The following is a 15453-nucleotide window of genomic DNA, read 5'->3' on the forward strand; positions in this document are numbered from 1 at the left end:
CTAAGCAGAGCCAAGTTATTTTTCAACAAAAGAAGCTTCTTAATTCAGCAAAAACCCTTCTTCCTTAATGACTCAAAGGAGCACTAAGCAAGCTTGCTGATGATACTAAACTGGGAGGAGTTGTCAAGTCCCTTGAAGGGAGAGAGGCCCTGCAGAGGGACCTCAACAAATTAGAGGGCTGAACAATGACAAATCATGTTTAACAAGGGGAAGTGCACCTGAGATGGGGCAGTCCTGGATGTACACATGAACAGGAGATTGAGAGGCTGGAAAGCAGTGTCATGGAAAGGAGCATGGGAGTCCTGGTTGACAGAAAGTTGAACCTGAGTCAGCAGTGCTCTGGCAGCCAGGAGGGTGTGATCCTTGAGGTATCCTGTGCAGGGTCAGGAGTTGGAGTCAATGATCCTGGTGGGTCACTTCCAACACAGAATATTGTACGATTCTAAGATTGCCAGTCTTCAATAAGGCCAAAACTATGAAATGCATGGGAACTTGCCATCCTGCCAACAAACACAGACCTTCCCTTCACTGGTACTGTTTTGTAGAACTGTTCTGTAGATGAAGAAAGGTGCTTTCTTTGAAGTAACTAGGCTTTTTCACATTACAAGTACTGCAATGTAGGCATGTAAAGTTACAGATTTCCACTTCCTTTGATCCCCTTATCTTCATGTCTCAAAGCGTCCTCAAGGATATTGTCATTCAGAAATTTACAAAAATTAGAAATTTTTGGAAACTGTTAGTTTCCAATCCATTTGCTAAATCATTGAGGCTACAGCAAAATATAGCCTATGGAGTCCCACTGCTATAACTGTGCCATTTAAAAACATCTTCTAAAATACAACGTGGGAAGAAGAAATATCTGGCTGTCGATATAGCAGGACACATTTTCTTCTCCATGGGGCAGGACCACAGGGTTCTTCAGGTGCCTGTACTTTGCAAGCACTCACTTAAGGGCAAAGCAGATATTTTCTGAGTACACCACACATGCATGACTTAAGTGAATCGGAGTCTCTGAGTATAGTACCCCTTGCATTTCCCAGCAGCTATCTTCTTCAGGTGCTTACATTAAGTCCTCCAAATAGTTTTACCTACTAATGCAAAACCTATATGAGGACAATGTCTTTCTTCACTTTAGGAAAACATTTGTTTAAGTAAAGCCTCAAAATAAAAATCTCAGTTCTGCTCCAATTTTATGTTGTCTAATGACTTTACTGCAAGTGAAGAAAGAAATGCACTTCTATAAATTTTGCATGAAGTGCCTTCTCATTCTGAAATTCTTTATGTTAGTTCATATGTTTTCTTTATTAATAAATGAAATAAAGCCTCAAGTTCTATATCAGCTTTATATCTACACCTGAATTAAAATTTGTATCATATTGATCTAAAAATGCAGACAAGGATGTTACATTTAAGATATGAAATATATATGTCACTAAAATAGAAATTTTTTATGATTCATTATCACTTTATATTTCTGAAGAGTCTTTCAGTTTGTAGTTATGTTATAGTTTGTAGTTATGTTGTAGTTATGTCAAAAAAGGCACTTAAAATTTTTAACATTGTCTCCACTCAATGATAACATAACAGAGATAATAAAAAATAAATATTTTTAATTAAGGTAATAACGTTGTTAATCATTAGTTCAAGATGAGGCATCAATATTTATTTTGAACCATATTTAAGACAAAACATGTGTCATATTTAAGCATATGCAGTAGTGTATTTATGCATGTGCACACAAGTCACAAACACACATATGATTCAGGCCATGTAATAGTTAATAAAACAGAAAAGAAACAAAACACCATCTACAGCTTAGTGGTACAAGCTGTCTGCCACATCTGTCCCCCACCTACAACTTGACGATAACCAGAGCGGGATAGTACTCCAGCCTCCTTTAAGTGTCCGACCATCACTCTAGCCTCCCACTGTTGAAGCATCTAGGAGCGCAGAGTTCAGAATTTCTGTAATTGCATCACCCAGAAACAAAATAATTGCCATGCTGGACCAGAAATATGGCAAAATTCAGCTGAAATAAAAACAAGCTTGCTGTTTGGGACTTTTATTATTAACTTAAATAATGCTACAAGCCAGTTTAATGAGATTCAGTTTGTTATAGATTCTTTAAAGGCGAGATGCAACATGTGAATGATGAGCACATACATGTAGGAAATACTGAGCATTGAACAGAGATTTTAAAACAAAAGGTACTAGATATAGAATAACATTTATTTCATAAAAATGAAGAATACACTGGAAACTCGGTGAGTGGCTTTGAGGAAAAACCCTTTGATTACAGCACATTTGAAGTGGTGGAAAAGGAGTTTCTCTAACATATTCCAGCACATACAAGTTACAGAACAGCCATTAACACTGAGATATTTTGAGACAAAAGCAAAAAATTATCTTTATAGTGTTGTTTGTTAACAGCCTAACCTATAACAGCTAAAACTCCTACCAGAAAAAATATTTATGAAGTCACATCTTAAGGGATGAAACAACATATATTTAATAAGTGCTACTTTGCAGTCAATGTCTGATAGAGAGCTATTACTGAAATAACTTCTTCACTGTGACACTAACATATTTTGTCTTAAAAAAAATCCACCTTCAGAAACATGCCAGCTGTTCTCTGCAAGACTCAACAGTAATGTGCTAAATGCACTAGTACTATGGCTTTCCTCTGCCCTTACTCTTAGACGATATTACAATGAAATGTATATCTGACAAAACCAAAGATGAGTTACTGGAAATGGATTCTTGAAGGCAGCATTGCACAGATATCAGATTCACAGATCAGGTCAGGACAATAATCTTCACAGCTCTACCAAGACAGCTGTTGAATTTGAATCATATCCAGCTATATAGTTCTTGTCAGTAGATAAGAGGATTTTGAATTCAATAAGCATGTGCAAATGATCACTTAGACACCAAATTTAAGTCCCATATTTTGTATAAGTTATTATAAAATACATGTTCAACCAAGTTGAAACTCTAGGTATTTAATAGCATCATTTAGAGTAACATCATCAGCCTTAAGAATCTGACCATAAGTCAGTACTCACCACCAGTGAACCACATTCCCAAGTACACAACTTCACATATACACAACTTATAGATACCTCCAGGGATGGTGTCTCCACCACTTCCCTAAGCATCCTGTTTCAATGCTTGACAACCCTTTCAGAGATGAAATTTTTCCCAATATCCAAACTAAAACTCCCCTAACACAATTTGAAGCCATTTCCTCTTGTCCTATCACTTGTTACTTTGGTGAAGAGACTGACCTCCACCTTGCCACTGGTGACACAGTTAAAGAGAGAGAGAAGGTCCCCCTGAATCTCCTTTTCCGCAGACTAAACACCCCCATCTATTTCAACTACTCGTTACAAGACCTGTGCTCTCAACCTTCACCAGCTTTGTTGCCCCTTTGTGGACAGCACCTCTGTGTCTTTCTAGTAGTGAGGGGCCCAGAACTGAACACAGGATTTGAGCTGTGGCCTCACCACAGCTCACCTCACCCATGTGCAGGGGGATAGTCACTGCCCTGGTCCTGCTGGCCACAATATCTAGTGCAATCTAGTGTACAGTATTCTCAAAATTATATCCTAAATGCATTTCTCTTTAAAGCACACATGCTGAAGAAAAGCCCTGCAGGCTGCACATGCCATTCCTAGAGAAGTGAGCCTCAAAAGGCAGACAAACTTGCCCTGAAACATAAGTTAAACAGGGCACATTGAAAAGTCAATGAATTTCATTTGTTCCCATTTTCTAATACTGAAGAACTCTTAGGATACAAAGTGACTGGCACAGCTTATCATTACTGAAAGTTGTTGCTTTCAAGACTTACATGATAGTTTCAAACTATATCCCTTTAAGTTATGAATATATGATTGACACACCCCTTCCTCCTTTCTAGAAGAATGAGGCTAATAAAACTCATTAAAAGGATGGCCAAATAGTTGCATTAAGTGAATCAACAAAACAGGTGTAACTGTTTAGAATTATGTCTCTCAAAGCTTTCCTAGACCCCCTCCCCATATAAAACACTTTGTCACATACAAATGGACAGTGAGTCGAGAGAAAAACACCTTCCAAAAAACCCCCAGTGATCAGTTATTGAAACCATCTTCTCTCACTGCCAAGATACTGTCAGGCAAAAAATTACAGTACATCTACACACAGCTTTAGTTGTACAGTTGAAGTTCAGAGGACATTATGAGTGCTCACAGAAAAGCTTTTGCACTTGGCTTAGAACTAGAGCTATCTAAATAGATTTCATTTTGAATAAAATCAGAAAGAAAGACAACACCAAACAGCTCTTGGAAATAATTCTGAAATATAGGCACAAACGCAATACTGACCTAGGAAATGCTGTGCTACCACCAAGTAATTGTCACATTACAAGCCCATCTCATTTGTACTTCCTCTCACATCTGTGTTACAGTGATAAACAGCACTAGCTAGAGATGCAAAAGTAGGAATTATTAGATAAGAGCAAAACTAAAGAGTGTCAGTTTGTTTCAGGGGAAAAAGAATGAAATAATTAAACATGATCCTTTTCAAAGGTGTGACAGGTTCTGCAAACATGAAATAAGGAACAAGACAGTAAAATCTTATTTTACTTATTTAGTTTCTGCCTTAGGAGGCAGATTAATTTGAGAATTAATAGAATGCAATGATACAAACAGCAGAATAATAGCAACATGGGAAGTCCAATAAACATCTCTGCCTTCTTCCTAATAGTAGTCATTATTGCACCTCAGTACAAATGATCCAGTCATCCAAGCCCTTATAAACAAGTCAAAATATGTTATCAAGCACTCATTCCATATAAAAAGTAATGAATGTAAAACAAATTTAATGTAATTGATTATCACAAAAATAATACATATTTATTAATTAAATTAATTAGCTGAAATAGGTTAATAGATGCAAAAATATGTTTAAGAAAAGCTACTGACAAAAAAGTGGGCAAAAATAGTTTGACTCACAGCTCAGAGAATCACTTTTGAGTAACAATGTTTGTAAAGAAACAACCAGCTACCAAACTAAGCTCGCCCAGATCTTACATTTTGGAATCACTTTCCAGATCATTATAAAGGATCCCCTGCAAACCATTTAAGTCCTACAGGAATTCAAAGAGTTATTGGACGTTTCTACAGCCCATAATATCCTTATTTGTCCTTATTTATGTCCTTTCTTTATACTTAAGATACATGTATTGTGTCCAGTCAGTAGAAGTGGAGTTGAACACAAACCACAGCAAGAGAGAGATCAGTGGGAGATTTTCCACTATTCTATGTCTTTAGTATTTACTCTCTTCCTAAATTTATACTTGTGTGTTTTAGTTCCCAGGACATACTGCAAAATCTGTGTACTCTCAAGATGAACAAGAAAAAAGGTGTAAAGTATGGCAGGATAAGAAAATCTGGATGTCCAGCTTTAATTCCCCTCTTTTTTTACATACACCTGCTGTCACTATTACTTTGCTGCATCCATTCATGGCCACTGAGAAATGCTTTTAGAAAGTAGTTTGGTTTGGGGTTTTGGTGGGGTGTATTTTTTTACATTTTAATGTATCAAACAAGTTCCAGTAGAAACAAAGGTAGTCCAGCCCCAACAGATTTCAAAAATATCTATCTATATAAACTCTTCCTTTAAGCACGAAAAACAACACAGACTAAAATATAAAGCATTGAGATGTCCTCATAATAAATCTGCTCACCACAAGACCCAGAGATTTTCAACTATATTAAAAAGTGGTCTCAACCTATACTATGTTTTACACATGCAAGCAATTATATTTCTAGCATCAAAATCCATAGCAGTTAATTTTCACAGGTACAATATGCTTCTCTGTTATTTATTTTTGCACACAAAATTATCCCATGGGTGAAATAAAATAAAACCACTCAAGCAAACAGAAGAAACTGAAAATTTCACACTGGGAAAATTGCAGGCTGCTCTGGATATTTAAGAATTGTTCTGATATGATTACATGGAATAATTAATTTTTTTAAAAAGGAGCACTCACTAACTAGCAGGAATGGTCTCCCTTGAGGCTTGAGCTAGCGAAACACTCACAGGGCCGCTGACTCCAGCAGAACAGCTCACTTGCTTTGAGCTAAGCAGAGTTAAATGGATTGAACCCTTAATTAATAAATGGAGCTAATAATAAAGTCTGAAATTAACTGCAAATCATTCTGCTTTTGACTGAATTGTGTACACAATGATTCATAGGCATTTCTACCCTCTTTATAGACTGTTCTGATTTTTTTTTTTTGTAAAACAGAGAGAAAATACTAAGTTTCCATTGATTCTTCTTTTCTAACAGAAATTATAGGTACATAAAGAGATCCGATCTTGCTCCAAGGCAGTTAAGACACCACAGAGAACACATCAGATATACCTCAGAACTTCTTTTCAGTGATGACCACTTTTGGAGTACAAACTTATACAGTATTTAGATCCTTGCTTAGTTGTCTTCCTATAAACTGAATACATACAGACACTTTTGGTAACCATAATGAATAAGATTTAAAAATAATTTTATATTTCAGTATCAGACAACTTGGTGGTGTTTTTATGTATACACCTGTCATTTACAAGATGGTGAGGGTTTTCATGTGATATATTATTACTCTGAAATAAAATTTAGATATTACACTGAAATAATGCTCAACATTGACTTAGATCTTACACTAAGAGTAAAATATAGACATTTATCTGCATATTTATTTCAGTTACTACCATAGCCCACCTCTCCAAATATTGGTGTCTCATACAGAGTAGCACAGATCTAAAGATCATGATGGATAAAACTGCTGCCATTGGAACTCCATCTGACTTATGAGAATTAAGGCTTAAGGTAAAATGTGTTTGAGAAGAAAAAATATCTGCAGAAAAACACATGCAATCTGGTGTTTCACAGTTTGTTAAAAGACTGAAAGTTTGATTAACTGTGAATTAGAAACAATTTCTTTGTTTGCACCCCAAATTTAAATGCACTGACCAACAGTTCATCAAACCTAACTAAAAAGTTTATTTATTTTGGTTATCCCACGTCTTGCTTTTGAGGTAATAAATTTTCAAAATGTTATGTTTCAGCCTTGTGATGAACACCTATATTTTTTAGAGAAAACTGTCTGGCAAATTATTTCATACAGACTCCACTTTGTTTATAGACGCTGAAATACATTTCTAAGCCTTTATTTGCTTGTTGAGGTATATTGAACAACTACATTTTTCTTTTTTTTTTTTTTTTGGTGAAGTTATTCTCATGTTTTAAAAATGGCATTTCTATTTTAGGACTGTGTTTATCGAAAAACATTTATTCTATTTGTAGTTTTGTGTTTAGTAATAGGTCAAAGCCTCTGGGGTTTCACACTTGAATGAATTACATCCTGGGGAATCCTGAGTACTGAGAAAGCCAGACTAATTAACATAATCAAACATGTCTCACTAAAACCAGTATCTAAAACTACAGTGATGTCATATCCCATCACAACACCCTCTTTAAATGCTAGAATGTACAAACTGGCCATACAAGTGTGGTAAAGACTGCATACATGAGGTCTTCCTTCCCTTAAAATTATGATATATGTGGTTTTCAACTGTCAGTTTGGAAGCCAAACTTATAAGAAAGTAAATAACTCTGCAGTTGAATATATAATTATAAAACATTTGGGGTGTACAGATTCACGTTTTAACACTGGAACCATGGCTGACTTGCACTGAATCTCAAGGACAATCAGATTTTACCCAGTGACTTCTGGACCAAACCTAGGACATACAACTGACCAAAATCTAAAGACTTTAAAGGATATCAGTTTTGTTCCCTCTTTAGATATTTTAATCATTTAATTACTTCAAAGTAAGATTATTCTTCTTCTATTCTGAATTCATCTTTTATCAGGTTCTAGTCTTGCCAGTTTACTACCTCCAACTATTTTAAACTTTAAAACTTTTAACCTTTACTTCACAATTGCTTTTACCTCATGCAGGTGTCTAAAGGCCTTTCGGTTTTTTACAAGATGAAGTTTAGTCTTATATTAAAAAAGTATTCCAAGCTGTAACATCCTTGTAGCTCTTTCAGAAGCCTTTCAAATTTGTCAGCTGCCTTTTTACAGAATGATTAAACATACTGAACCATAATGTGTTTATGATTGGGCATACCAAAATTATACTAATGACTACAACTATGATTAGCTTGTCTTAATATTCAAGAATAGTACTATCACATTAAAAAGCACATTATTTATTCTTCCACCCATATATGTACTTTGGTTCCTCTGTGTGAATAGTTTGAAGTAGCTACATTATCTTGCATTCAATTGTATAAATTGTGTGTAAAACTGAGGTAGTCTATAATATTGACCTATCTTATCTCTTGCTGTCCTGTTATAAAAAGTTTTTCAAGTATTCCCATTTTTTTGGAACAAAAATAAATATAACATACTGTTATGATTCACATTAGGAGCATCTTCTTCCAGTAATCTTAAAGCATTTTTGCCGCACAAGCTACTCCTGGACCATTTCTCAATCTCATAAATACAAGTGATTTACTTTCATATGTACCTAAATCGTGGTTAAACCAGTGATATAGTAGCTATCCAGCAGGGTGGTTAAAATTAGAGTTAGAGATTGACATTAGAATATTTTGGTGAAAACTTTTTTTCAACACACTGATGTTTTCCATTTGTAAAAAATGTACTTCAATTAATCTCCAGTACTACTGAAATAAATGATGCAGCTCAGTTTTGTATGCATATGGCACACACCAGCTATCATGTTTTTAATTATGAGCAATATTGTTTGATTTTTTTATCCAGGTATGTGAGGCGTATATAAATAAACAACATTAATATTTGAGACAGAAGCTCTGTGGATTCTGGTTTTAAAATAGATGTTCAAACAAGTCTGACTTTTCAATCTACTGTAACGGCCAGAAGTATCAAAAGATACCATAGAATTCTTCTAAAGATGGGGCATAACCATTGGTTTAGCTTCATATAATAAACAGGTAAGTCTACCAGTAAGGATATGGAAAGGCTAAAAAGATGGCAATTAAACAATAGTCAATTAAAACATTTGTAACAATTAGGAAATATTTCATCAAAGTTTGAAGTCAACAGTATGTGCTTGAGTGTTTTGTTGAAGTGGAAACTTTTATAAATCAAGGTCAGTTGTTTGAATTCAGAAGAAAATATTTTAATATTCAACACTACCAGCAGAAAGTTTTCCAAACTTAGAAAAGAGTCTCATTTAGCAGAATAAAATAATGCAACAGTAAACTGGCTACCTAAAGCACAAGCAAGCATATATTTTTCCCACAAGGATTTTGAGAAGCTTGAACTCTGCATATCTAAAGTATAGCCTGCATTTATAATTAATAGAACTGTTCCTATTGGAGACATGGAGAGTTCGTGATGGTAGTTTCAACTAACAGCGCCATAAGAAAAATGCATTTGACTCAGTGCAAATAAATTAAATTTGACCAATTCACTGTTGAAGTACATAATGCACAGAGATAAACAGCCCCTGGAGAAGCAGCCACACTGGATACTCATTTTAAGGGGAAATATAGGAATCAACTCTCCTAAATATAAAAAGAAAGTACTCCACTGATTCTGTGGAGCACCTGCATTGACAGACTGTCCCTGAGCAAATAGAGGGATTCATTAGTTTGTTTGTTATTGTGTTTTCACTTGAGGGTTTTAAAAAGTTTGTTTCATGATCATTGTTGACATTCAGGGCTACAGAGAGAACTAAAACAAAAGGATCAACTGTTCCCAAAGTGGACCTAGAAACTTAGAGCATCTCTTTCTTTATGTAAGCACTACTAATTTATAAAGTTCAAGGGAATGGAGGAAAATTTGTTAGTGACGTTGTAGTGTATTCTTTGCCATACACTTGATAGGTATCAACAAGGAAATCCCAACTGGCTCTAAAATGTGTGGTAGGCATTAATATTTAGCAATACCTGCTGAGAACAACCTTGAAGAAGAGCTAAAAAAAAAACCAAACGATATTTTAAAAATGGACAATGTAAATTAAGAACTGTGGTGAAAGCCACATGTGGGATGTTTTTTGAAATTAAAAAGAAAAGACAGTATACCTGCAGGTGGAACATGAGATTACTTTCAAGGTTTCTAATGAAATACCCTATTTCTAACTCATAACTTATCTTTGGACATAAGGAATGCATAAAATCCCTGTCTCTTATCTCTTTCTTGCATCTCCTCTACTAAAAGGTCATCACCTTTTAACCAGTGTTTTCTCTATTCTGTGTTAAAAGTTGTTCCATATTTCACTCTCTCTCTTTCCATCTTCCTTTTTCTGTAATGAGTTTATTATACTTCCCTCAAATTTCAGTTTCCTTTTCCTTGCTTCATGTGCCTTACCTTGCTGAACCTTTGCCTTTTTCCACATCTGCTTCCATCTTCAGCACTTAAGTTTTCTATAGCTTTTTAATAGCTTTAATAAGAGATAATCGTGTGGGCTGTGCAACTATTGGGGCTGCACAAGTATTGGGGCTTCCAGCTAACACAAGTTAGTGGCTACAGGAAAAAAAAAAAGCAGACAGATCATACTGAGGCATACTGAGGATCATGCTGAGTCAAGGAGAGGGAGATAGGCCCAGTCAAATGCTATTCACAAATGCAGAACTCTGTCCTGAACTGGTCCTCCCAGATTTCTCTTTCCACTGGCTCTCTCCCAGACATGATTTGGGTATTCAAAGGCCTTTTAGGTTCACAGAGCAGCCCTACTTTACAATCTCATACATATTTCCCCCTTCTGCCCTTCTCCAGATATAGCCTTTCCTGACAAATCCTTCATTTTATTTTGTTCACAAACCACGCAGATTCCCACAATATTTTCTCAAAAAATATTTCTCAATATCAACTCATAAAGCCTTACCCTTGCTAAGGAAAGCAGCCCCTGGTTTGCCTGAAATGTTTGGTTTTTCTGACAATAAATATAATCATGTCACTTTTCTACTGCCACCTGTACTTGTAACCTTATTCTCTGTCCCCTCCCTGTTCTCAAGAATAACTTTTCAGTTTCCCTCTAAAGACGTTCTTTCCCTTGCTCCTTCTCATAATCCCTTCCACTCTCCTTCCCAGTCAAACTTTCAGACTCAGTGGGTTTCCCTATTAGTCCACCCTATGGCTCTAGATCATCTTTCTTGTCTGAAAAAGTCAAATAGAACAGGATATACTTCTTCTGTGTCAATCAGCACCGTACTTTCAAAGAAGAGACTGAAATACAGAGATGGATCTCACCCCTCTTCACCCATTTCCTAAGAAAAAGCCTACCACCAGACCTACAGGCAAAGCAGAAGCTCCCAATCTTTCCCGAGACCCGAGGTTCAGTGAGTCCACCCGACCTCTCTGACGGTGGCTACCCCGTGCAGGCATCGTCTCCGCCGCCCCTCTGCCCGCGGGAGCGAAGGCGCTCGGGCAGGGCCGTTCTGAGCGCAGACTTCACCCGCGGCCCCGGCGGAGCATCCCCCGCTCCCGGGGCAGCCCCTCCAGGGCGCCCCCTCGCCGCCGCCGCCGCCGCGCCCGGTCCCGCCCCGCGCCCTCCGCGCCGGCCGCGCTCTCCGGGGGGCGGCCGTACCGGGCCCCCGCCCCGCGTCCCTCCCGCCCCGCCGCCGGCCGCGCCGCGCCCCGTGCCCGGGATGCGTCCGGCGGAGGAGTATCGGCTGCCGCCAGGAGCCGGGGGCAGGCGAGCGGGCAGGGGGGCACCCGCCGCCGCCGCGGCTCCGCGCCGCCGCCGCGGCTGGGATTAGGCTCGCACTGGGCTGCGATGCCGAGCGGCGGGGCGGGCGCGGCGGGGCCCAGCGGGAGGGCGCGGGGGGCCGCCGGGCGCTGAGGCGGGCGGCGGGCGAGGAGCCGCTGGAGCTCTCCAGGGTGCTGGGGCGCTGCCCGCCCTCCCGCGGGAGCCGCGCCGCCCGAGCCCGCCGAGCCGCGCCGCCGAGCCCCTCCGATGCCTCCGACACCGCCGCTCCCGGGCTCCGCCGCGTCTCCCAGCAGCATGGCCCGGATTGGGTACCTCCGCGCGGCTGTCTCGGGCTTTTATCTGTGGGAAGCTGCGGTACTGCTCAGGTGAGTTGCTTTCTTAGGAGAACTAGAGGTGTCCCGCTTCCCGGGTTTCGGGCAGCTGAAATGCCCGGGACGGGTGCGGACAGCCGCCGCGGTCACCGCCTTTCCTCACCACGAACGCCCGGCTACCTCCGGCAGCCAGGCTGTGGGCACTGAAAGTAAATGCGTGATCTCCACGCTTCCTGAACGGCTTCATAACACTGAGCTGTCCCGAATCTCATTTTCCATTTTACAAGCAGGAGGTTGTGTACTTCCTTCACTTGCTGGCAGATAGAGTTTCCCTATAAGATCTGTGAATTTTATCACTGTTTTTAGCAGGAATTGTAACATCAATGATATTGAAAATCTTTAAGGTGCAAAGTGTCTATATGTAAAAGTTACAGAAGATGATCTGAATTGGGAATATATAGACTTTATTACTGTCAGTTCTTTTCAGCAAAAAGAAAATCACAGATTGCGTTAGGTCAGAAGTCTTGTGCAGGAAGAGAAAAGCACTAGCTGAGTGAAGAGAGGATATGGTCTACAGAAGTTCCTTTAAGAGGGAGAGCATTTGCTATACTACCAACGGTCTAGGATTTGTATTATGAAAGATGACAACATATCCATAAATTATGACCTGAGTAGAAGACTGAGGTTCATACGGCTTTCTCTGCCCAGCACACTCTTTCTGGGTAAAGTGATGTTATTATATCAATGTAAGCATTCTTTTAACACATAGCTCTGGAAGTGTGGTGATACCAGGCTAAAATGAACTTGAGTCCTCCACGAGGGAAAACTTTAAAAGAAAAATCACACATGTAAAGAAAGAGACTTCAGTGTCATCATATATTCACTGCTAATGTAGATAGCCATGCTTGTTATCAACATTCTAGCTCTATTTCACAATAAACAAACTATGGCATATAATAAACATGACAGTGCCAGACTTTTTAAAGAATCACACTGTTATTTAACAAAGGCAAAAAAAAGGAAACTTAAATTTGAGAAGAGAGTTTGGGGATTATACATGTAAGGGATTTATAACCATGATGTTAAGTCAACAGCATGTAGTGCCCCACAATGATGGCACACTTCACAGGGGCTCACAGGTTTATGGCAAATATTTCCTTTTTGAAGTTAGTTTAATAACATCCTTTGTATCAACGTATGTAACATAAATAGTTTATAATGTGATTTTATTGTAATTGTGCCAAAAGAAAGAGATTTTAAGAAACTTGGTCACATGGTATGAGATTGACACTGCAAGAAAAGAGTCAATGCATGCATATTGCACTTTAAATTTTGTGTAGGTGACCAAACACTTATGTAGTGTAGGCAATACAAGTAGCACTATGGTATTATTATTCTATTTCAATGTACTTACGGAACCTATTTTTCCTCTGCATAATATTACATGCAAATGCTATCCTACTGTTGAATTGTTCATCCTGTATTTTAACAAGAAAAAAGCATTTATTCCAAGGGGAAAAAAAGCTGTAAAGTTAGTTATCAAAAGCATACAGGTATTTTGCATCACATATATCTGGACTAATACTGAATTGTTTCCAAATGTATACAGATATCCTATTTAGCATAAATTCAAACTATTCTCTTCAACGTCCAGATAACTGTGGTATTGTAATAGTGTTTTGCTCATAGTCACTTTATGATAATGAACATGGTTACTGTGCACAAGGACTATATGGTTTGAGAAAGAGTTCAGAAAGCTGCTCAGGATCCATGTTTATCTTCCATATCAATCTCAAGACAGAGACTGCTGATGACTTTAGGTCTAGAAATAATACATGAGAAACCTGAGTCTGTTCAAAACACCTAGGAATCTTCTCCATGCTTTAAAATTGGGGCGGAAAAAGTAAAAAAAAAAAATAAAAATAAAAATATAAATAAATATATATTTAAACCTGTAAAATTCTCAACTCTCCTGCAGCTATTACTTCTATTTATTTTCCAACTTAAGTCTTATGAAATGATTTCCATTGGAGCAAAGGGAACAGGGAACAGTAGAATGCTCCTTCCAGTCTCTGTTAGACATAGACTCCAGCCTTAGCACCTATATAACACTTGATGAGAAGATAGATATGCTATGAATTTCTAGGAATAGTCTAACCTTAACTGGTATACTTGCTCACACATTTTGGAAGAAATGATGTTATCTTCTCTTACATCATGCAACTTTGAAAGTTTTTCACTCTTCATTAAGAAACTGAAGGCTGTATGAGAAAACTGAATGAAACTAACAAGAAAAGCCTTCATTACTTGTCCAACAGCCCTAAGGCTATTTAAAATTAATATTTAAATTATCTGCCTGTGAAGATAGAAAAAAGGATGTTTCTCAGTGTATATTTAGACTTGCAATTTTAATGAGCAAAGTCTCAGGATGCATCCTTCACAAGAAGAATCTTCACCTGATTTTTTTCTTAATAATTCATGTTTCATTCCACATCAAAAGATCCTTCAAATTTTTATGACTGAAACTAGATGTGTATTGGTCATTGTAGGATCTAGTTATTAATTTGATCTCTGAAAGATGTACAAAAAAAAAAAAAGAGCAATGAGCAATGAAGCTGGGAAAGGGTCTAGAGAGCAAGTCTTGTGAGGAGCAGCTGAGGGAGCTGAGGTTGTTTAATCTGGAGAAAAGGAGGCTCAGGGGTGACCTTACTGCTTTCCACCATAACTCCCTGAAAGGAGGCTGTAGCCAGGTGGGAATCAGCCTTTTCCCCCAGGCAACAAGTGACAGGACAAGGGGAAATGGCCTCAAGCTGTGCTAGGGAAGATTCACATTGGATATCGGGAAGAATTTCTTCATGGAAAGGGTAGTCAAGCATTGGAACGGGCTGCCCAGGGGGGTGGTGGAGTCACCATCCCTGGAGGTGTTCAAGAAATGACTGGACATGGCACCTAGGGCTGTGGTCAAGTTGAGAAGGTGGTGTTCAGTCAAAGGTTGTACTTCATGATCTTGAGGTCTTTTCCAACTTTAATGATTCTGTGATTATCCATAGTCTTTCATAATATTGTACATGTTTGTATTGTTATGTCATAGATTAACACACATATTGAAAAAGTACTAATAGATTTTAAACATGAAAAACAATGGCTAAAACACCTAACACTCTGGTTTATTCAATATATTTGAGGATAGAGAGAAAATCAATTATTAGACCCAAAATAAAAAGAAAAAAATTACTTATTAATATTATTGCCAGTTCGAGCCTGAGTGTGATACCAAGAGGGTCTAGGTGCAAAAAAGAGGTAAAATCTAGGGAAAATAATGTAATGTAGCCTTAAAATAACTGTAATTTTCTACTAAAGAAAGAATATAGTTTGAGATATAGTTTGAAGTTAT

General features: G+C 38.1%; 1 protein-coding gene across 2 annotated transcripts in view; it reads left to right on the forward strand.

Annotated features, from left to right (window-relative positions):
- The first annotated feature begins 11994 nt into the window (after positions 1–11994).
- Positions 11995–15453, forward strand: part of GLRA3 (glycine receptor alpha 3) — an 81343-nt gene continuing 77884 nt past the window's right edge. For both annotated transcript variants that reach the window (XM_066185947.1, XM_066185948.1), the window contains exon 1: positions 11995–12113. In XM_066185947.1, the coding sequence (XP_066042044.1) occupies positions 11995–12113 (119 nt within the window). The remainder of the gene's footprint in view (positions 12114–15453) is intronic.

The sequence above is a fragment of the Chamaea fasciata genome, unplaced genomic scaffold (assembly GCF_029207755.1).
Source record: "Chamaea fasciata isolate MVZ Bird 193981 ecotype frontalis unplaced genomic scaffold, bChaFas1.0.hap1 SCAF_6, whole genome shotgun sequence".
Taxonomy (NCBI): domain Eukaryota; kingdom Metazoa; phylum Chordata; class Aves; order Passeriformes; family Sylviidae; genus Chamaea; species Chamaea fasciata.